At 45.5% G+C, this 24,041-nt stretch overlaps 1 protein-coding gene across 1 annotated transcript in view; it reads left to right on the top strand.

Moving 5' to 3' along the window:
- Positions 1–2,705: 2,705 nt before the first annotated feature.
- Galnt8 (polypeptide N-acetylgalactosaminyltransferase 8) overlaps positions 2,706–24,041 on the top strand; it is a 37,379-nt gene continuing 16,043 nt past the window's right edge. The window contains exons 1-6 of the mRNA XM_052721576.1: positions 2,706–5,989; positions 9,081–9,366; positions 15,167–15,333; positions 18,602–18,785; positions 20,033–20,230; positions 20,708–20,822. Coding sequence (XP_052577536.1) covers positions 5,746–5,989; positions 9,081–9,366; positions 15,167–15,333; positions 18,602–18,785; positions 20,033–20,230; positions 20,708–20,822 — 1,194 coding nt within the window. The 5' untranslated portion in view covers positions 2,706–5,745. The remainder of the gene's footprint in view (positions 5,990–9,080; positions 9,367–15,166; positions 15,334–18,601; positions 18,786–20,032; positions 20,231–20,707; positions 20,823–24,041) is intronic.

Below are 24,041 nucleotides of genomic sequence, written 5' to 3'. Positions count from 1 at the left end.
CTCTCTGCCTCGTTAGTGATTGTGGGCCAGGATGGGAGCCCTCAGCTGGCTTTTGTTTGTTTTTGTTTTGTTTGCCCCTCCATCGTGGACTCTAATTCTTTGAAACCAAAAGCCAAAATTAATTGGTTTCTTTTATTAGTTACCTTTGTCATGGTGTTTTATGGCAGCAATAGAAAAGGACCTAAGACAGAGATAATGGCAGTAGCGATGGTGATGCTCATGCATTATAAATGAATATGAGGGCCGGGCGGTGGTGGCGCACGCCTTTAATCCCAGCACTCGGGAGGCAGAGGCAGGCGGATCTTTGTGAGTTCGAGGCCAGCCTGGTCTACAGAGCAAGATCCAGGAAAGGCGCAAAGCTACACAGAGAAACCCTGTCTCGAAAAACCAAAAATAAATAAATAAATAAATAAATAAATAAATAAATAAATAAATGAATGAATGAATGAATATGAGGTGAGAACATCTCAGTTTTATCCCAGTCTCCATCGTGACATTCTGGTCTTCACAGATCATTTATTCTTCATGAAATGATGTGAATTCTCCCGCCCTTTTTAACTTTCCTTACACATGGTTAATTTCTCTCTCTCTCTCTCTCTCTCTCTCTCTCTGTCTCTCTCTCTCTCTCTGTCTCTCTGTCTCTCTGTCTCTCTCTGTCTCTCTCTCTCTCTTTTGCTGGAGCAACTGAAACTTGCATGTCTTTGAAGATACCACACACTCGGACAGAATGCCCCCCTTTCCCACTGTGGCCCTTGGCTCACACTGAGGCCCTTACAGGCTTGTCAGCACATTGACTGATGAAAATCAGTCTACATGGATTTGTGAGCACAGCCAGGGAAGAGATTGGTATGGGGCATTTGTTAATATGAAGGTGTCAGAATCCCGCACTAGACCAGTGGGGTTAAACTCTTCAGAAGCAACCTGGAAGTCTGCATTTTTGCCAAGTTCTTCAGGTGATTCCTGCCACCTCAGCATTGGAGAACCCCTGCCTGAGTGTTCTGGGCAGGACAGGATGCACATGAGAAGACCTAGTTTTGTCAGAAAGTCACCCATGCCTCTCCTTCCTGAGGAGTCCCACCACTCTCACTGTGGGCTACAGAGAAAGCATCATGTGTGCCGGCAGTGGTAGCACACACCTGTAATCCTAGTACTTGAGAGCTGGAGACAGAAGGATGTGAGGTTCAAAGTCATCCTCGGCTACATCGTGAGTTCAAGGTCAGCCAGGGCTATGTGAGGTCCTGTCTAAGAAACAAAGCAAAACACCCATTAAAAAAAAGAACGACGCCGGGCGGTGGTGGCGCACGCCTTTAATCCCAGCACTCGGGAGGCAGAGCCAGGTGGATCTCTGTGAGTTCGAGGCCAGCCTGGTCTCCAAAGCGAGTTCCAGGAAAGGCGCAAAGCTACACAGAGAAACCCTGTCTCGAAAAACCAAAAAAAAAAAAAAAAAAGAACGACACCCTCTCCACCATTTCCAGTAGTCCAAGCTGGGGTCATCTTTGGGGATTCCTGGCACCTTCCCTAGCCCTGGATTTCTCTCTGTCCCCATGATACCTCCCTCTATCATGGTATCTCTTTCATTGCTTTTCCCTCCCTCCCTGTTCCAGCTCAACCATCCCACTCCCTTATATTCTCATCCCCTATTCCCTACCCTCCATTGCCCACCCCTCATGCCCAGTTTATTCATGGAGATCTCATCTATTTCCCCCTCCCAGGGTGGTCCATGTGTCCCTCTTTGGCCTTGTTAACTAGCTTCTCTGGAGTTGTGGTTTGTTGTCTGATTATCCTTTGCTTTACATCTAGTATCCACTTATGAGTGAGTACATACCATGTTTGTCCTTCTGAGTCTGGGTTACCTCACTCAGGATGATATTTTCTAGTTCCATCCATTTATCTGCAAATTTCATGATGTCATTGTTTTTCTCTGCTGAGTAGTACTCCATTGTGTATATGTACCACATTTTCTTAATCCATTTTTCAGTTGAGGGGCGTCTAGGTTGTTTCCAGGTTCTGACTATTATGAATAATGCTGCTATGAGCATAGTTGAGCATGTGTCCTTGTGTGGTATGACTGAGCATTCCTTGGGTATATGCCCAAGAGTGGTATAGCTGGGTATCAAGGTAGTGATTCCCAATTTTCTGAGAAACTGCCATGCTGATTTCCAAATTGAGCTGGCTTACCCCAGTGATCAGACCAGTGAATACCCTAACTGTTATCATAGAGCTTCCCTCCAGTGACTGATGGAAGCAGATGCAGAGATCCACAGCCAAACACCAGGCAGAGTTCCAGGAGTCCAGTCGAAGAAAGAGAAGAGGGATTCTTGAGCAGATGCATCGGGATCATGATGGAGAAACCTGCAGAGACGACCAAACCAAACTAGTGCGAACTCATGAAAGTTGGATCAATGGCTGTGGGACCTGCATGGGAATGGACTAGGCCCTCTGCAATGCAAGACAATTGTGTAGCTTGATCTGCTTGGGGGCCCCTCTAATGGTAGGATCAAAATCCATCCCTGGTGCATGAGTGGGCTTTTTGGAGCCCACTACCTATGATGGGACACCTCCTGCAGCCTTGAGGCAGGGGGAAGGGCTTGGACTTGCCTCTACTGGATGTGCCTCCCCATGGGAGGCCTTGCCTTCTTGTGGGGGGGGGTAGTGGGGGATGGATTGGAAGGGGGAGGCTGGGGGGGAGGAGAGAAGAGGGGAATCTCTGATTGGTGTGTAAAATGAATGCAAAAATTTTCTTAATTAAAAAAAAGAACGAGAGAAAGAAACATGTGCTTATCGTTCTAGCCAGGTGAACTTGAACTACTGCAGAGGCCACAAGCAATTCCTGCTCTAAGTAATTTTTATCAGTTCTTTTTGTTATTCATATATAATTCATGCACAAGATAAAAAATGATCATATTGTCCTGTGAATGCCATTCTCTTTCCTACCTCCATTCCTCAGCTTGCCAGCACCCACCACCTCCAGAGGTAATCAGCATATGTTTGGTTGTGTATTTTTAGTAAAGGGTTTGTAATTTTAGAAAATTATATTCTTACATGATTCAGTGGTCAGTTTGTGCAGAGGACAGATCTTGCTTTCTGAAATAATTTTTAAAATTTGAGATATAGAGAGGATCACAAAATTTTGCAAAGATAATGTGACATATTTTAGTCTCCTATTACCCTGTTTTCTGCAGTGTGTGTGTGTGTGTGTGTGTGTGTGTGTGTGTGTGTGTGTGTATGCCATTTTATCACCTACAGATTCCAGTGACCAACCCTGCAATCAAGATACTTCATGAATCTGTCAACAGCATATGCATACAACTCATCGATGACTGACTACTAGCTTCTTCAGTTTGCCAATTCACAAGTAGAAACCCTATAAGTCAATCTAACCAACCCATGTTTAATTGCCCTGAATAGTTCATTCGCATCCTTTGAGAGCCACATCAGACAATGTGATATTTCCGCTCCCTATATCTGACATACTTATTTTAAAATATTTATTTATTGTTTGTTTGTTTGTTTGTTTGTTGTTTTCTTAAGGCATGGCCTCACCTAGCCCAGGCAGGCCTTGAACTCACTATGTAGCTAAAGATGACCTTGAACATCTCATTGGCCTGTCTCCAACTCACAAGTACATCAAACTCAGAACACTCAAGCAGCAGAAGGGAAGTGCTTTTATTGGCTCACGTTTTCAGTTCCTGCTTGTCCCTTTTCCCCTCTGCTGTTCATAGATTCCTTCTTTCCTTGTTGCATCATTTGGGGAAACCTTTGTATTTATCCTTTTTTCAAGGTGATGGCTTTTCTTGTCTTGATTTCCCCTTCATTCCTGGAGATATTTTTGCTGGATATGTGCAGGGCGTTTACCCACCAACCCCACAGCTCTCTCTCAAGAGTTTTCTTGAGTTCGAGCAGCAGGAAATATTAGATAGAAGGATTTAGATTGTGGAGATAAACAGATAGAAAATAAAGGATAGCCTCCAGAGAGCCTGGAACCTATTCCAATGGGCCCCGACTGTCTCTGCCCCAGGGTATTTATAGAGATGCCAAGGGGTGGAGCAAAAGACCTCCTCCCCCAGCACAGCCAAGTGCAGACCATCTCAGACACCTGCACTCAGGCCCGTGGTCCTAATCAGCCTCTCTATGAGGACCTGCTGGGTAAAGCCACGAGGAACCTGAAAACGGGCTCCCACAGATATGGGATTCTCGGCTCCTCCCTCTTCCTCCCCCCCCACCCCCCACCCTTTTCCTCTTCCTCTTCTTGTGCTTGGCTGTACCCAGTGTTTAGTTGCCCTTAGTGATTAGGAAGAAATAGCAATGTGCCCACCTCAGCCCATCCAAGAAATGAGAGGGGGGGTTATGCGTTTTTGATTTGTTCGACTGGAACTTGCAAGTGGGAAGTGGACATGCTTCCTTCCCGTCGATGGCGAACAGAGTGTGCAGGGGACCAACACCAGGCTGAGGATTTTATACTTTTGACCTGGAGGACAGTTTTAGATGGTGAATTTATAGTGATAATTGGGTGAGTTGTCTAAAACATGGGGAAGTGTGGGGTGTGGAGGCGAAGGAGTTAAAGAACTGAAGTGGAGGAGAACTCCAGACTCCAGGGTTGAACGGAGGACGTACACACTGAAGCAGGATCTTTCCCTGAGGCTCACCCCAGGGCCACCTTCAGCTCACTGCACCTGCTTACAGGAGCCGCCTGGGGATCCATCAGGGACTGAAGCTTCTCCTGAAATGAGCTGAAGATGCGTTCATTGTACACCTGCTGTGTTCATTGACCTGAAGTGGCGTAGGAACAGGCAGCCATTGTGGCTCTCGCTGCTTCGTGGGTTTCTTGTGGGGATATTTTGTTTGTACTCTAACAAATAAAGTTTGCCTGAGGATCAGAGGGCAAAGCCAGCCACTAGATTAAACATAGAGGCCAGGCAGTGGTGACACACACCTTTAATCCCAGCACTTGGGATCTCATGCTTTTGCTCCCAGTGTTTGGGAAGCACACACGCCTTCAATCCCAGCACCAGGGAGGTGGAGACAGGAAGTGATATGGCTGGGCAGAGAGAGGCCTACAAGGCGGGAGGAGACAGGAACTCAGTCCTTTAGGCTGAGGACTCAGGGGCATTCAGTCTGAGGATTTGTGGAGACAGGATCTTCCCCTTTTGGCTGAGGAGTTGGTGAAGTGAGAAGTGGCTGTGGCTTGTTTCCTCTGATCTTTCAGCATTTACCCCAATATCTGGCTCTGAGTTTTTATTATAAGACCAATTGGATTCACGCAACAGTTCCTTTCACATCCTCCTTCTCTTCTGGGCTTCCCACACCCTAGACCAGCCCTTACTTGTCATTCCACAGGAAGAGACGGTGATGAACAAAACATTAACCAGACATTATGGCTCACTACCTAATCCTTGCACATGATAGGCAGAACTCCAAAATCCAGTGGAAGAAAGGTTTTCCCCTGGGAAGTCTGAGGTAGTTACAGGAGCCACAGGCATGTCCCTGACTTCTGAGGTGATGCCAAGTGCGTCCAGGTGATCTTGTGATTGTTGGGTGGCTGTCCTGGTCCATTGCCCATGCCTGACACTCTTTAGAGACAAGGCAGGCAGCTTGTGACAGCTTTCCCAGCCAGAGAACATCAGGCTTAGCAGATAGAGTGCCATTTGCGAGGCTACCACCCACCTGAGACACACAGCCTGTCCGGTGGGCTCTGCTCCTGGTTTTCATAGGCTCTGCCCGAAGGGAGCAAGGCTCCCCAGGCTCATGATGAGGCTCTGGCGGAGGAGCTGCTCCAAGGTCCTCTGTGCTGTGCTCATTCTGGTAGCAGCCAACATTTTGCTGGTGGTGTTTTACACCAAGGGGACCATAAAGAGTTTGGTTGTGGGCAGCCTTCACAAGGAGGGGGCTGCTGTGGCCCAGAGACCCTTGCACCTGAAGAAGGATGTGCACCACTCAAGTAAGTTCTACACTGGGAGGGGAAATCTTAGGGTGTGCAGGCTGACGGAACTTTAGGAACTTAAGAAAAAAGGGCATGGAGGGAAAAATCAAGGGAGAGGCCAAGTCTTCAGTCTGACAATCACACTGTTGGAACAATGGACTCCAAAGGGAAGGGAATTTCCCCAGGAATCTCATGCTGGGAGTTGGAAAAAGTGTCAGCCAGGGAGGGAACTTGGGAAAGATTTCACACAATTTTAACAACTTGTCATATCACCATTACACGATGGGACTGGAGCCCAGACAAGAATGGGTTAGTGGTGGAGATCATCCAGGGCTACAGGAGGCTTTCCCTATAAACACACAAACAAGCAAATAAATAAATTGAGACATGAGCATTTATCATCATTCAGAGTGAAGGAGAAGGGTGGCACATGTGTGTTCTCAAAGACACACACATACATTAACCAAATAAAAAGATTCAGAGACAGGTTTTGGGGCCAGGGGAAACAAGCACCATTGTGTGAGCATATGCTTGGTATAAAACTGTAGCTTGAATCCTAATTGGTCTTGAAAACCTGTAGCCAGATATCAGTGTCTGTGGCTTGTTTCTTTGCCTCTCTGATCTTTCAGAATTTCCCCCCATTATCTGGCTCCAGGTTTTTATTATCAAGACCAATTAGAATTCTTGCTACATAAAAACCAGTATGAATAATAGTGGAATTCGAGTGGAATGCTCTGCAGCATTGTATGAGCACATGCTTGGTACAGAACAGTATGAATAATAGTGAAATTCGAGTGCAATACTCTGCACCAAGCTCTCACTTTTCTTTCCCACCTGAGCAAATATCCGGGACGTTTGCATAGTCTCCTTTGAAAGACCAAACACTATTTTCTCCCCAGGTTTGCTTTTCTCATTCCCCTTTTATCTTGAGCACCTCTCTTAATCTTTCTTCCTTCTCCTTTGGCCAATCTGTATTGGGGCGAATGCTGAAAGGTCAGAGAAACAGAACAAGCCACAGCCAACCTCACCTTGCCAGTTCCTCAGCTGATCCTGTTTCCTCAAACTGGAAGCCTCTGAGTCCTCACCCGAATGGATCTCAGCTGAACTGCTGCTAAAAGTTAAAAGCTTAAAAAGAGCTCTAGTTCCTGGTCCTCACACCTTATATACCTTTCTGCTTCCTGTCATCACTTCCTGGGATTAAAGGCATGTGTCACCATGCCTGGATGTTTCCAGTGTGGCTTTGAACTCACAGAGATCCAGATGGATCTCTGTCTCTTGAATGCTAGGATTAAAGGTGTGTGTGCCACCATTTTCTGGTCTCTATGTCTGTCTAGTGGCTGTTCTGTCCACAATATATTGGGGGACAATATCACCATACCAATCTTATCTCATCCCCTGCACACATTTGCCTCCCAGTTGTAGCCTTTCTTACGTCCATCTTGGAGGGCTGTTCATGCTTCTGGACTCAAACACACGTTCTGCTCAACAAGCCACGTGCTGTGCATGGGATGGACTTGTGTCTCGGAGAAGCCATGCAGTGGGGTGGTCCCTTGCCAGGCTGGTAAGCCTGGTCTGCAATCATCCAGAAGAACTATACCTTGGTCTAACATGCAAGGAGATTCTGGATGGGGTAAAGGGGTCCTCTCAGTCTGGTTGGAGTTTAAAGTGGGCTGGAGGAAGGGCACGTGGTTCTGTGGTGGGAAGCCTTCATCACTATTGTGGGGTCTAATGCCAGAAGGTCTGTCTATCTGTCTCTCTCTCTCTCTTGATTCAGTTTGAGAGTCTTCAAAGTGCCTATGTTAAGACTCCATTTTGCAGCATAAATCAATCTCACAGGGTTGTCAAGGGGAAGTTAATGGGGTCGAGGGAAGCAGTGACGTCTGCAGGCTACTTTCTGAATGGGAAGCATCATTGCTACGATTGGTTGACTGGACCATTTAGGCCTCCTCTGCATGGGATTCCTCTACCTGTATCCATCACCATCTGGTCATTATTTTGAGTTAAGATCATGATTCTCAAATGAATGTGGCTATTAGCTCCATCGGGAGCAACTGTGGAAAACAAACCAAGCTAAACTCGTTAAACAGCTTCCATACTCTATCCCAGACCCAGGGGATCAGTGTGTCTAGGGAAGGCCTGGGATCCTGCATTTTTTGTGAGCACCTGAAGACAATCTTGTAATCAAACAAACTGAAATGTAGGCCTGATTTGTCCATAGCTTAGAAGTTCCTGGTCTATCAACCGTGTGAGATGTGACGGGATGGGTGGCCAGTGTGACACTCTAAAATGTCTTTGCTAGCCACTAATAGTGTGATATTTGCAAAGTAAATGAAGATTCTAGTATCTTCTTCTGTCTGTACATTCGCCTGGCCCTGAGACTCTGATTTGGTAGATTTGGGGGACATCTATGTTAACACACACACACACACACACACACACACACACACACACACACACACAAGAAAATGCATAGCTGACATTTCTTTTGTGACTCTTAGGTCTCATTCTGAGAAATGCTATCTTACTATAAATTATTTCTGAGATCAAAGTCAGCTCCTAAAGGAGCCCTAGGGTGAGGTGTGGGTGGGTTTTGATGGTGCTGAAGAGAGAGCTATGTCTTGCTAGAGCAGCCTTGCACAGCTCTGACAAGGACTCTTTACCAATATCTTCTCTGGGACAAGAGTTTGTAAGGTCTAACATTTGGAGAATCTTCCAGTCAGCTTCCTATAGTGTAACAGATTCCTGAGCCGATCGATCCACTTATAAAAAGAAAAGGTTTCCATGTGTTCAACACTTTGGAAAGTCTAGCGCATGGTTGATCGGCAATGCTGGTTGGCCCGGTTGCTTTGAGCCTGAGAGAAAGCAGCCACCATGGCATGGTGCCATGGAGGAAGCAGATTGCTGCATGGAAGTGAGAAGCAAAGAAAACACTGGCCAGGTCTCTGGTGTCCCCTTTGAAGGGCAGCCCCACATGACTGGAAGACTCTTAACTAGGCCTATCTCTTAAGGTCTCTACCCTCCTCATGGCACTGGGGAAGAGGACCAAGCCTCAGACTACGAGTCTCTTGCAGGAACATTTGAGGTGCAAGCTGTAGCAGAGAGAAGACGGTCCAGAGGAAGTTAGGTTGGAAAGCAGTGTCCAGCTTTCTAAGGATTGGCTGAAATGGTTTCACACCACTCCCATCCTCTTTATTTTCAGGAAAAAGTCTGAAATCGACTATGAAGCAACAAAGCCATGTGAGACAGGGAAATGCTGAATTCCACCCTGGTTGGAAAGGAGTGAAAGCCAGGTTGGCACCCAAGAAATTCTTCCCGCAATGGGGGAAGGGACTCTCCCAGGCTCGTCAGAAAGAGGCTCATTACTTGTTCCTGAAATTCGGTTACAACGCGTTCCTCAGCAACCAGTTGCCTTTTAACAGAAGCATCCCTGACACCCGCCATGCCAGGTGATCTGGACCAGGGGTGGCTTTGCCAGACCTCAGTGTAGTTTGGTGATGAACGTCGGGAGCCGTGCCGGTAAAGGGGTAGAAAGATGGGTGAGGGGAGCAGACAACTGTGGGGAAGGGGATGGGCAGACCTTTCTCTTGCCGTATTTAGTTTAGTTTTGTTGTTTTGAGGAAAGTTCTTAGCATGTCGCCAGGGCTGGCCTCAAACTAGAAACCCTCTTGCCTCAGCCTTCTGAGTGCTTCGAAGACAGTGTGCCCTCCCACCGTGCCTAGCTGGGTTCTTGTTTTTATTTCACTTTATGATGGCGTATCAGAGAAGATAATGGACTAATTCAAATGCTCTAGCTCCCTGGAGAGAGGGAGAGGGCATGCAGGAAGAGATCCCACGTAGTGGGGCTGATCCTCTCCCCAAACCCTAGAGTGGAATGAGGGCTTGACTCAGTCCCCCCTCACTCAGCTTCCTGCTCTGGCTTTTCCTCAGTTCTCTGTTTGGATCCTGTTCCTCACTGAATCTCATAGTTTCCTTCCTGGGTGAAGCCGTCCTCCCAGTTTCCCTCTCCATTGCTCTAGCTCTTTCTGCCCTCCCCTCATACACACGCACTTCCATTACACACACACACACACACACACACACACACACACACACACACACACACACACACACACCAAAACAAATAAACAAAAACCACTCAAGCTTTTTGTTTTTTTGAGACATGATCTTATGTAGCCCAGGCTGAACGCAGATTCTATGTGGCTGAGGATGCCTTTGACCTCCTGATCTTCTCAGCCCTCTGTGTGCTGGGATGACAGGTGTCTACCATCACTCCTGGCACAGCTTTGGTGACAGGTAAAGATGAATGGCTTCTGTGTAGCTTTGGAGAAACCCTGTCTTGAAAAACAAAAAACAAAACAAAGAAACAAAAATGAATGGTTTCTATTCCAATTAATAAATTGACTGAAACAGATCTCATTATATAGTCAAGGCTGATCGCCGACTTTTGGAGATCCCCTTACCATTAGCATGCTAGTATTACAGGTATGAGTCACTGTGTCCAGCAATGGTTCTTAATATGTTCAGAGTTGTGCATGAGCCACACAGTCTTAAAACATTTTGATCATCTTATAAAGAAACCCTGTGCTCTTCATGGTACATATTACCATTTACAAGCTTCCGTGTGTGTGTGTGTGTGTGTGTGTGTGTGTGTGTGTGTGTGTGTGTGTGTGTTTTCATTTTTTATAGTATGTCTGAATTACCACCCATGTAATAGCTAATAGCATGCACCAATACTTCCCCTTTATATTGATATGTGGCATTTTGCTTTTAGTCATTAGCTAATGACCATTCCATTGTTTCCAGCTCTGGGCAACTGTGAATGATATTGTTGTGTTTTGCTTTTTTAATGAAGCTGAGTTGGGGTTTGATACAGACATGCTAATAGATAACCACAAAAGTGAAGGGAGAGAGAGGTGCTCAGAAGGAAGTGAAACATACCAGAAATGTGGGTGTGGGCTTCTCAAAGAAAGGTTGTTTCATGTGCAAGTTTGTATGAGAACAAACAAACATCTTCATTTTGTGGATGCCTGTAGTGGAGTTGCTGGGACATGTGGAACCCTGTATTTAACCTTGGGAGAGTCTACCTGACTTATTTCCTAAGAGGCCGAATAATTAGTTTATGTTCTGTCCAGCAGTGCTGAGCAATTTTTGTGTTGCTTGTTTTTTTTTTTTTTTTTTTTTTTTTTTTTTTGAGGGGGGATCAGGAATTCAAGAAGTTTGAGTTCTGGGCTACATAGATCTCTGCCTCCCATGTGCTGGGATCACGGGGATGTGCTGGGGTCACAGGGATGGACCACCCTGCCTGGCAGAAGCCAGGTCTGGTGCTGTGGTTGAACCCAGGGTCTTGTGAATATAAGCAAGTATGACACCTCTGAAGTGCAACCCCAGCTCCAAGAGTCTTAATTTGTCTGAATAGTCTCCAGTGTGTGTGTGTGTGTGTGTGTGTGTGTGTGTGTGTTTGACCAGTTACTTTGTTGGTTGTAAGATGGGATCTCATTGTGTTTTAATTAATTAATTTAAATTTTTTGATGCCTAATTATGAACATCTTTTTATGTGCTTATCCATTTGTGTGTCTTTTTTTCTTTCAGAAGTGTCTGTTTGGACACTTTTTTTTTTTGTTAGTGAATTGCAACTTCCCTCCCTCCCTCCCTCCCTCCTTCCTTTCCTTCCTCCCTCCTTCCCTCCCTCCCTCCCTCCCTCCCTCCCTCCTTTCTTCCGTCTCTCTTTCCCTCCTCTCCTCCCTCTGTCCCTCCTTCCCTCCCTCCCTCCCTCCCTCCCTCCCTCCCTCCTTCCCTCCCTCCCTCCCTCCTTTCCTCCGTCTCTCTTTCCCTCCTCTCCTCCCTCTGTCCCTCCATCCCTCCCTCCCTCTCTCCCTCCCTGAGCTGGTTTCCAGGACTGAGTAAACAGGGAGAGGAAGCCAGCAGTACCGGTAGCCCCCGCTTCCTGATCTGTGCATGTGGGGGTCCCAGTCACTTGTCCCTGCTGTCAGGCCTTCCCTGCCACGATGGACTGCACCCTCTAGAACCTCCTTCCCGTAAGCTGCCCCCACTTGGTCACACCAGTGAGAAAAGTTCTTAACATAATCAGAGGCTCCGCGAATGTGGCTACTTAAAAAGAAACCGACAACCACTTTTGTTTTTCTTTTAAGTGTGGATTGAGATTTCCTTCCAGAGTGCCAGAATGCTAAAACATCTTTCCCCTCTAACAAAACAACCCTCTGACTGGAGAAAACGATATACACCAGGCAACATTTTCAGAAATCATCTCAAGGAGATACAGCAAATGGAGAATCATCCTGGCAAGGACATTTTCTAAATCTCAACAAGGCTCAGTAGGAGTCTGTGGCATATGAGCCATTGCTTGCTCCCTCTACCGCACCCCCAGTTCTGGAGAGTGATATTCTTCTATACCAAGTTCTCTACTTGGGGTAGGAGTGGTCAAGGGGGCCCTTGCCACCGCGTTTCCCACAGGGCTATAGTTTCATCCCTGGGAAGGGCAAGCCAACTAAAAACACTTCACACCTTCCCCCTCCCCATCACTGAGATGCAAGTCCTCTACCTATGGAGGTGGCTGAAGCCACCCTGGACTCCCACCCTCCTCAGCTCCACCTCATCCTCTATCTACTGACACCCTCCACCTCACGGTAGGGTTTCTGACAGTAGAGTGTCAACTCCACTTGCCTCAGACCAAGAGTGCTGGTTCTAGCTGTCCCTTCCCCAGTTCGCTTACACAGAGGAAGCGCTATATTAGAATGCTGTAGTCAGGAAACCCAGGGGCTGCTGCCTCCTTCCTACCAACCTTCCTGTGCTTTGTGTCTGCCTGCAGAACAGCAGACCACTGGCTCAGGGCAAGTGAGCTGATATCTGTACCCTTAGCCCCTGAGGACCAATGCAGAAGCTCTGTCCAGGATGAAATTCGGGGTGAAAACCTTCCCTGCTCTTTTTAAGGGACTGGCCTTATTTGGAACAGTTTTTAAGTTGGGGTCTCACTATGTAGCTCTGTCCTGGAACTGACAGAGAGCCACTTGACTTTGCTTCCCTAGGGCTGGGATTAAAAGTGTGCGCCACACTCCCCGCTAACCATGCATTCTTGGAGAATATTTAAGAGGAAGCTCACAGCTCGTGTTATAGTGACCTGCGTGAGGGTGGAACATTCAGAAATCTAACAGAAGCTGGGAAGACACAGCCAAAAAGAGCCTCCTGGGGTCACACTCCCGCCTGTGGACTAACCCTACCTGTGTGCTAGCACTGGGCTGGACCCACACGAAGAATCAGATGAGCATGAGAAAGACTGACAGCCATTCCTCAGCCTGCACACAGATCCATCCAAGTGAAACTGAAGCCTGCTTTCACTCAGGCCATTATCCCAGCTTCCGAATAGTGTCAACAGTAAGCCACTCTGGTCCAGGTCAATTCTAGGATGTCAGGCTTCAAAAGAGAAGTCATATGTCATAATTCCTTTAGATTGTGCCTTTAAAATCTTTATACTCACCCCTCCAACTTCTTCCACATTCCCAATTTGCTTTGGAGATTCTAATTAAAGTCGTGTATCACCTAATGATAGGCTGAGTTTGGGGGAATGTGACATTAAGTCATTTTTGCCATAGTACAAACATTATAGAGTGTGTTTACACAACTAAGACAGCCGAGACATCATTGGGCAACATAATGTTATAGGAATCATGTCTGTATATGTGGTCTGTCATAGACTGAAACACTTTCATGTGGCATATCATTTTATATAAAAGAAATGAAAGTATGCTAGTAAAGAAGCTTGTTCAAGGGCTGGACAGATGGCTCAGCAGTAAAGAGTACATGTTGCTCTTGCAAAGGACCCAGGTTTTGTTCTCAGACCTATACTGAGGCTCGTTTGTAACTCCATTTCCAGAGGATCTGATGCCATCTTCTGGCCTCCACGGGTACTACGTGCATATGGTGCACATACATATATGTAGGCAAACATCCATACACATAAAATACAAATAAATAATTTAAAAAAGAAGCTTGCTTAAGAATGTTCCTCTAATTACTGTTCATAATTGCCCCCAAAGCAAAAATACCCTGAATATCTTTGATATCTATGTTCTGGCAAATGGATAAGCAGTATATGCTAGATCTCTTCAATGCAATGTTATTGACCACAATAGGAAAGCTATTGGTACCTGCTGCAGCACTGATGACAATGTTATGCTCAGGAGAACACATAACTTGTTTTTACTTACACGAAAGCGCCAGGGCAGGTAAGTCTATAAAAACAGAAATTCAATCAGTGTATGCCTATGGCTGAGGGGACATGGACAGGTGGGTTGGGGAGAAATAGCAAATAGCTGCTAATATTGTAGGCTTTCTTTATACATGATAAAACTTTCTAAAATGAGAGGCTGGGGAGATGGCGTGGTGAGTGAAGTGCTTGCTTCACAAAGTCCGGGTTCAGAGCCCTGGGCTCAGAGCTCTAGCACATGTTACCCAGTGCTGGCAGCAGGTGGGTGTAGATGGAATTTCCATGGCCATCCAGCTTGTAAAGATTCATGTTTAGTGAGAATTTCCATACTAACAAAATAAGGTTGAAAGCAATTGAGGAAGGCACTTGACATTGACCTCTGACCTACACATACATCCCCTCTCCCCTAAAATTAATGCTAACCATTACTCCACTCTGTGACTGACAAAGTTAGGGGACTACGTGCTTTTAAACAGGTGAATTCTATTGCATGTAAATTATTTCTCAATAATTATGTTTGTTTTTTTTTTTTTTTTTGGTTTTTCAAGACAGGGTTTCTCTGTGTAGCTTTGCACCTTTCCTGGAACTCACTTGGTAGCCCAGGCTGGCCTCGAACTCACAGAGATCCGCCTGCCTCTGCCTCCCGAGTGCTGGGATTAAAGGCGCACGCCACCACCGCCCGGCGATAATTATGTTTTTAAAATGAGGGCTTGGTCAATAGATACAAAGTCATAGTTGCACAGATGACTGAATTCTAGGCATCTGCTGGACAACATGTCTGTAGATGAACGTAAAGGAGATGTGTTGCCTCCGTGTAAGCAGAAAAATTTTGGACAAATAGATAAAACAAAAAAAAAACAAAAACCTTTTAGCTTCTTGGACAAAGACTTGAGATTTTCCTTCACCCGTTCAGTTTGAGGTTTAGTGAGTTGATAAATAGAATATCATAGACACTGAAGAGGAAGACTGGACAGCATGTTTAAATAATTAAAGAATACTGTGTTACAAAGAATGATGTCTTACAGGTGTCTTCAGAAGACATATCCTGCTCAGCTCCCATCCCTCAGTGTCATCCTCATCTTCCTGAATGAAGCTCTGTCCGTCATCCAGAGAGCTATCACCAGCATCATCAACCAGACCCCTCCTCGGTTGCTGAAGGAGATCATCCTGGTGGATGACTTTAGCTCCCATGGTGAGGAGCCTGAGGGAAGGATAAGCAAGCACGATTACCATTGGTCATCTGAGCTTGGCAGGAAAGAGGTTGTCCCTTGGACGTTTGGGACATGGTGAGCGTCTCCCAGAGGGGAAAGTAAAGGATAATTTGGGGAGGGTCTCTGTGTGCTGGACACATTTAAATTTCACGATGCCAGGAGTACAGTTCATCATCTCAAATGCACAAGTAAGACACAGGAAAAACACAGGGTGTCACAACCGTGTGGCCTGCCAGTGTGGATTTGGAGTCGGGCGCAGAACCATGTGACTCCAAAATTACCTATGCCCTAAGTGTACACCATGGTGGAGACCTGAGGGTTGAGGTGCATGAGACCCCAAGCAGGCCCTCAGACCCCAAGAAGGGATTCATAACCTCCCCTTATACCACAAGAACCAAATTTATCAGGTAAGGAATCCTGGAGGAGAGAAAGCTCAGTGGCAGCAAATTTTGTCACCTGGCCACCCAGCCCCAGGTCTAGCCTACCTAAGTAGGATACATGGGGAAGAGGCAGATTGTAGACTTTCTTTTTCTCTTTCTTCCTTCCTTCCTTCTTTCTTTCTTTTTTTCTTTTTAGACATGGCTTCATGTAACTTAGGTTGGTCTAAAGCTCACTACACAGTCAAGGGTGACGTTGGTTACACTGTTTTCCCTCTCAAGTGCTGGGATGACAGACATATGCCACTATATTGAGTTCATGCAATACTGCGGATAAAGTCTGGTTTCCTACATCTTAGGCAGCCATGAAGGTGTGTAGCTTAGGTTGTGTTGCTGCCCTGTCCTTTCTCTCCAGTTTTGCTACTGCAGTGCATCTGAGTCTTTGCCTTCTAAATTTATAACCCTGGCTCCCTCCCCTAAGAGATAGACCCTTAAGAATTGTAGCATCTCCATGATTTGCTCTCTTTGTGTGCAAAATGTGGTTGTTTATCAGAACCATCTTAAGAAGGATAGCTAACATGATTTTTCTTAGTTCTACCACTTTTGGACATTGAATAAAAAGAAACTAGAATGAAATTATAGAATCAGAGATTTGGGCTAATGATAAGGAAGGATTTTCAAACCGTGTGGCCTTAGGAAGTAGTAGACATTTGTTCTCTCACTGGGCATCTTTAAGGATGAGAGAGATGAGAAGAATTATCGAGTCTGAAGGTCATTGCAAGGAGAGAAAGAGAGGAGGTGAGGCTGAAAAACTCGGCCTCTGAAAAAATACTACTCTTCATTTACACAGATCCCCATTCTACCAGTGTAATTAATTCAATGAGAAGGGAGAAGATAAAATTGATAGAGCAGAATTTCACTGGAAATCATGAATGAGAACTAGTTTCATTCGTTTCTGGTCATGGAGATGGGTACCAACTTGTAGTCTGGTTCTGATGGTAAGAAAAAGGAGATCTAGACATGTATCCTGGACAGCTGAAGGCCAGGACCCACTTGGTGCTGTCTGAGGTGACCTTAGACAAAACCTCTCACTATCTCTGGGATTCAGCTTCTTCCTGGAACTGATGCAGGGGTCGAGAAGGAAGACCTCAAAAGATCCACCCTCTTTCCACGAATACAACAATTCTATAATCCCATGCTCCATGGTGGGAAGATAAGACTTAATTCAAGACTTTCTGTAGTGGGACAGTAGCATTGAGAGTACAAACAAGATCACTTAGGAAGGCAGATTCATGAAGAAAAACCAGACAAAGCTTCCTGTTATCCTAACTGCCACCATCATGGGACACATCATTCTCTCTTGGGCCTGGAATCAAATTACATTTTTGTTAACTTATCCTATTTATTGTTATGGTGTGAGGGGGTATGGGCATGCACATGCCACTGTGCACGTGTAGCAGGAATGTTACAAAATGGGGCCAGAGCCTGCAAGACGGCTCAGCAGACAAAGTGGCTTGCTTCCAGACTGGATAACCTGACTTAATTCCCCAGGAACTACACAGTAGAAGGAATGAACTGGTTTTGTGGGATGTTCCCTGTCTCCCACATGTGTGCGGTGGTGTGTGTGCAACCCCACTACAGAATAAATAGGCAAATAAAGAAAGAAAAGATAAATGAAAACTAAGACCAGGCTGATTTTAGTGCCATAGCCATGTAAGTGTTGATTTTAGGAGCTGGCTACCCGAGACTTCACAAATATATTCATCTTTTGAGAGAGGAACCAACAAGAATTCCATCCCTTGGATGTAAGGAGAGAGGAGGTGCTGGTGGTGGGGGTGGGGAGCTTAATGAAATCAGGCAACTGTGCACGTGGTTCTTGAGCCAGTGTGTGGTTAAAGACAGCACAGCTGTGCCACTAAATGGATGTGTGATTTGGAAAGTTTCTTCTCTTCCCATGCCTAAGTTTCCCTTCATCTGTAAAGTGGGAATATGTTAGTGCTATCATTCACAGGGTTCTATAAATGATTACATGAATTAATATTATCAGTGATGCCTGTAGTACCAGCCCTTAGGAGGCTAAGGAAGGAGTATTACTTTGAGTCTGAGGCTAGTCTAGATTACAGAGTAAGATTGTCTCAAAAACCAACTAAGCCAAAAAAAGTATGTCACCAGTGGATAACTGGGTCATTTGATTAGCTATTTTGCATACTACTGAGTGATTTGCATAAAAGCTGAAGCTGCTTTCAAATATGCAAAGAAGGCAACTGGTAGCCTGAGTTAACAAAGGCAGAGACAGGCTTTACAGAAAGAGAGGGGATGGGGGAAGGAAAAAAACCACTGTAAACAGTCTGCGAAGAGTGAGTCTTGCTTGCATAATATTGAGAATAAACTCCTCAGCTAGATTCAGCTAGATGCTGGCATAGATCAGTCTGAGCATTTGTACCCATTGTGACGTAATCAGAACAGACAGGGATGTCTAAAACAAAGCAAAGCTGCTTATTCGGGTTCTCTAGGAAGCCTTGCAGTTAAGCTGTGGTGGTTCCCCAGGTTGTCTCTGCAAACTGTCCACAAGTGCTACAACTTTAAGTACCTGCCCTGTTTCTTTGCCTACGAGTTTCTGGGTATGTAAGATGTACTTTTGACCAGTGTTTCACATCTCCTAAGCAGGGAGATTCAAGGGCAGGGAAAGGAAATGAGGAATGGTAATTGTCTGGAGGGAAAATGCTCGGCAAATGTTATCTACATCCTCAGCCAAGGCTCTGGAGTTGCTCACCTTACAGTAGCATCCCCCACACGCTATTACAGGACAATGTATAATTTCCACATCACATTCGTTTTTTTCACTCAGTGTCTCTATGTGTCTGGTTGGTAGGAGAACTGAAGGGAAGATTGGATGAGGCGATTATGCTTTACAACCAGAGCTTTCCAGTCCTACTGAAACTTATAAGGCACACAAAGAGAAGAGGTCTTGCTCAAGCCCGCAACACTGGCCTGGAAGCTGCTACAGCTGATGTGGTTGCCATCTTGGATGCTCACATTGAAGTGAACGTTGGATGGTAAGGTTCTGGAAGGCTGCTGCTTTCAGGAAAAGACAGAACTAAGTTATTGTATATGGCAAGTCAGGATGGTGTTGAGACAGGAAATACTGACACCAGTCCTTGAACAAAGGGAGGTTGTAAAGCTTTCATTCAGGGAGTCTTGTTGGACACAAGAAATAGTGTAAGCCTGGTGTGACACATGCCCATAATCTCTTGATTGGAATATAGAGGCAGGAGGGTCACAAAGTCAAGGCTAGTCTGGGCCACACTGCATGCGTGCACGAGAGAGGTGGGTGTGTGTTGTTTTTTCCATCAGCTTAGTGACTACCCCCGAATCTACTGATATTTTAACTACCATCTTCATTCCCCCCATCCCCTACCCCCATAGTCGGTGTTCCTCAACTGCCACCAATTATAGTTTTTAACTAAGTCTCTTTCGTTCTATTTACCAATAAAGGCTGGGGAGTCAGATGTTGGGGTAAAAACCTGCTAGCTCAGAGAGGCTGAGGAGCAACCAGCTGAACTTTTTTTTTGGCTGGAGACCCAGCAAGAGAAGCATCTCTCCAGCTGTCCCAAACCAAAAAGATCACCAAACTCCAAGTCCCTCCCTCCTCCTTCCTGTGCATCTCTCTATCTGTCTTTCTGGCTCCTCCAGACTCTCTATGGCTAATTCCTGTCAACTAGTTGCTGGCTCTGCCCTCTGAGCCAAGGTTGATTTTATTAACATGGTCTTGGGGTTCACAGTGTAATCAAATATCTTGCAACAGGTAGGGGCTTAAAATATTGACAGTCAGACCCTGACTTTGCTGAATATTTTGTGACTTTGAATAGCCACTTAACTAGACATTTGTATATTTATCTTTAAAACGTAGAATGTAAGCACTGACAATTCCTCTTGTTTTCCTAGTTCTTAAATGACATGAAATAAAGATTACATGAACAATGTGGACAATCACACAGGAGACAGACACCATTTGGAAACAGAAATAATGCAAACTTAGATAGTTACAGTCCTCATTCACAGTGGCCTGGGTGTGACAGCTGGACACTAATTCCAAATCTGCTCTTGGCCTGGCTCAGCTGCTAGGAGCCCCAGCTATCCAGAACCTAGGAAATTCTCCAGACACTAGAGAGTCCTTTCTAGTTTCCACCCAACTGAAATAACAATGCCTTCCATGTGAGGGCGAGGTTCACAGTGTCTGTCTGCTGCAGCCCAGTGCTGACCCACGTAGCCACACGTCTGCTCTCACTGTACTCTCTTCTAGGGCTGAGCCCATTTTGTCTCGGATTCAGGAAGACCACACTGTGGTCGTGTCTCCTGTGTTTGACAACATTGATTTCAATACCTTCGAACTGGAAAAGCAGGAACTGGCAGTGGACGGGTTTGACTGGCAGCTGTGGTGCCAGTATGATCATGTACCACACGCCTGGCTTCAGCTGGATGATGTCACTGCTCCAATGACGTAAGCATGCGTGTGCTGAGGGAACTTAATCAGAATGAGCTGTGCAGGACTGGTCTGCCTCTGATGACTGTAATGGAGGCGGGGTGGAGGAGCAGGTAAGGGATAAGAGAAACACGTAACAGGGATAACAATAATAAAGAACCTAAAGGCCTGAGCCCAGAATAGAAATCATAGACATTTGGCATTATCTAGGTTTTCGGACAAAAATCAAATTTTTAGCGTTTTAAAAAGTACTTGAGGCAACTTCTAGCATTACCAGACTATGAAGAAAGATGACATTCCAGTATCATTTGGGAAGGGTGGTGATGGTACAGTGAGCACACTTTCAGTCTAGCCTTATCATTTCAGAAAGCCTTCAGGATAAGAAAAGACTTAGGCAGAATTCTGAATACCATTGTGGGCCTTCCCAGCCCTCCCCTCTATGCTGACCTGTTTCTTGAAGGGGGATTAGTAACCTTCTTACCACGTACTTTGCAGAAGTCCTTCCATCATGGGTATCCTGGCCGCCAACAGGATCTTCTTGACAGAGATCGGAGCTCTGGATGGTGGGATGCTCGTCTATGGAGGAGAGAATGTGGAACTTAGCCTAAGGGTATGTACTTGCTCTCTTCTCTAAGGGACGAAGCAGAGGGGGATTATTGGAAAGTCATAGGAATTCTGGAATCCTAGAACTCAGCTGAATGATTGCTCAAGAGATGGATAGATTGTTGCATTTCCAGGTCTCTAGACTGAAGAGCAAGTGGTAGGCAATGGGACTGTGGAGCAGAACTTTCTGGTATAGGCCTATATCATGTAATCTGAGAGTTTTGGTGGTCAGTGGTAGAGTTGAGGCTGTGAAGATGTTCCTTTTTCTCCAGAGGATTCCAGGAATTTTTAATTTCTGGAGTACACCTTCTTTAGGGGAGAAAAGTCCAAAGACTTGCTGGACAAGCCTTCTACCACTGAGGTACAGTCCAAGCTCCTTTAGTTTTGAGCAAGGTCTTTCCCAGTTGCCTAGGCTGGCTTTGAAGTTGCCATTCTTCTCTGCCTGAGCTTCCCAAATCAGACTCGCCAGCAGGAATTTTAAGGTTGAATTCTGTTTTTAAAGTAAGAAGGCTTTACTTGTTTGTTTTGTTTTTCAAGACAGGGTTTCTCTGTGTAGCCCTGGCTGTCCAGGAACTCACTCTGTAGACCAGGCTGGCCTCAAACTCAGAGATCTGCCTGCCTCTGTCTCCTGAGTGCTGGGATTAGAGGCATGTACCACTACCACCTGGCTCAATAAGATGGCTTTTTAAAAAAGGCTTTTATTATATCTATTCATTTCTCTCCCTCCTCTCTCTCTCTCTCTCTCTCTCTCTCTCTCTCTCTCTCTCTCTCTCTCTCTCCTCTCTCTCTCTCTCTGTCGCTCTTGGTGTCTGTCTGTCTATCTGTTATACAATCATGGGAAAGTTTATAAACTCTGAAGGAGTAGATTTCAACAAACATTTTTGTTTCCTGCTTTAACGAGACTCATTTCGTGTGGTACCCCGGGGTCCGGTAAGCTAGCTTAGCTCAGTGGATGAGCCTCAGGCTCAGGGAGAGACCCTAGAGAGACTCCCAGGGAGGGTCACCTTGGATCTCCACATGTATACACATCTATACAAACATATGTGTACACACAAACAACCCTTATAAACACATTTTAATTAAAAATAAATGAACTAACAAATAAATAAATAAGTTGGAATAGCCAAGTTTAAAATTGTTCAGCAAGAACAATTGAAAAAATATATTATTTTATAAACAATCTTTATTTTTAGCATGAATAAAAGGCTCTTGTGCGAACTGTTACATTTTTTCATTTCCTAAATTTACATAAGTTGGAAAATCCCATCAACTGTAAAAACTGAAATAAAAGCTGAATTTTCTGTTTTGTTTTGTTTTGAACAGGGTCTTACTTTTTGTCCAAGCTGGCCTTGAGCTTGTGGTGATCTCCTACCTCAGCCTCCCTTGTACTGGGATTATAGGCATAGTCCAACAAATTTTACCTTGTGTTTGAATTTTTAAAAAAATTATTTTATGCATATGGGTGTTTTGCCTGTTCTGTGCATCACATGTGTGCAGTACCTCTGGAGGCCAGAAGAGGGCATCAGATCCCCCTGGAGCCATGTGGTGCTTGGAATCTCACCCAGGACATCTGGGATATGAACCAGTTCTCTAGACCACTGAGCCATTTCTCCAGGCCCCAGTGTTTGGATTTGAATTTTTAAATGATTGAGCGGAAAAAACAAAACCAGAAACAAATTGGATTAGGATATGACATCTACCAGATCTGCGCTGATGAAGGGAGACAGAGAAGGACTTGGAGGAAAAGATACCTTTTGTCACCATGTAGTAGGTACTCACTGCCGCACTTGGTATGTCCTTGAGTTCTCCCAACAGCCCAGGTGGTGGCTGCCTCCTCCTTCTGTGCATGAGCAAGCTGAAGCTCGGGGAAGGTGGTGTTTTGTCTAACCAGCCAGATGAGGAGTCAGGATGTGAGCACAGGCCTGCCTGACTCCAAGCCTGACTGTTCAGGAGAGACTCCTCCGTGGGTCAAGAGCTGAAGGGGTAGGAGAGGGGGTCACCAATTTTGAATGTCGTCACTTAATAAGACTAAATCCTCAGGCTTAGTCTTCTATCACTTCTGCTATGTTAGCTGAATTGGCAGGGTGCGGGCCAGCAGCTCTTGGGTCAGGGAAGGGTGCGGGAGGTTGCCAACCTAAATTGGAGCAACTTGCCAGAATTTTGCCAGAAACTGCCACCCCTTGAGGTCACCGTGAAGAAAAGACACAGGAAATATGATAGAGGCCCAGTAGGATGAGAAAATTCTTTTATCCACTGCCACCAAAACCATGTTTTGGGAAGTTGGAGAAATGGGTCTATGGTTAAGAGCATGTGGTATGCTTACGGACAACCAGAGTTTGATTCCCAGCACCCATGGCAGGCAGCTCACAGCAACTTTTAACTCCACCTCCAGGGGATCTGATGTCCTTTTCTAGCTGCTGTGGGTATCTGTATTCACATACACATACCACCACCACCCCAGGCACACACATATCATTTAAACAAGAAAATAAATCTTTAAAAAACTCATGTTTTCAAAGCCAAATATCAGCACATACGATCAGCGAGCGAGCTGGTGCTCCGTCAGGTTGGTTCAGACCCCAAGTCGTGGGAATATGGGGAAGAACTGCGCAAGTTAGTGATGTATCGTTTCAAACCAGGTATATTAGAGCCAGACACATTCTTTCCTTTTTCCTTAAGTACTGAGGACTCATTACTACTGAGCTATTCCCAGACCCCCTTTACTTTCGGCCTTGAGATGTGATCCACTAAATTGCTCAGGCTGGCCTTGAATAGACTCTGTAGTTCAGATAAGCTTTGAATTTCCATTTTCCCTCAGCCTCTATGGTAACTGGAATGACAGACCTGTAGCCTGAAGTTTCTCGGCCCCACCTGATCCTGCCTGGGCAGCATCCGTTTTTATAAAATAATCACTCAGAAGCTTAATATTAATAAAAACTGTTTGGTCTATGGCTCAGACTTCTTGCTAGCTAGCTCTTTCATCTTAAATTAACCCATGTCTATTAATCTATGTATTGCCATGTGGCTGTGTTGTTACAGGTCTGTTGGCATGTTGCTCCTTGAGCAGGGGCCTGGCATCTGCTCAACTCTGCCTTTCTTCTCCCTCCTGGCTATAACCTGTCTTGCCACAGACCAGAGCAGCTTCTTTATTAACCAATGGTAGCAACACATAGTCACAGCATACAGAAAGACCATCCTACAGCACTTCCCCTTTTCTGTCTGATCA

This window comes from Peromyscus californicus, unplaced genomic scaffold (genome assembly GCF_007827085.1).
Source record: "Peromyscus californicus insignis strain IS unplaced genomic scaffold, ASM782708v3 Scaffold_6__1_contigs__length_162567912, whole genome shotgun sequence".
In the NCBI taxonomy this organism is placed as follows: Eukaryota; Metazoa; Chordata; class Mammalia; order Rodentia; family Cricetidae; genus Peromyscus; species Peromyscus californicus.
Note: the sequence above shows the minus strand (reverse complement) of the source record. Positions and strands in the feature narration are given on the sequence as shown.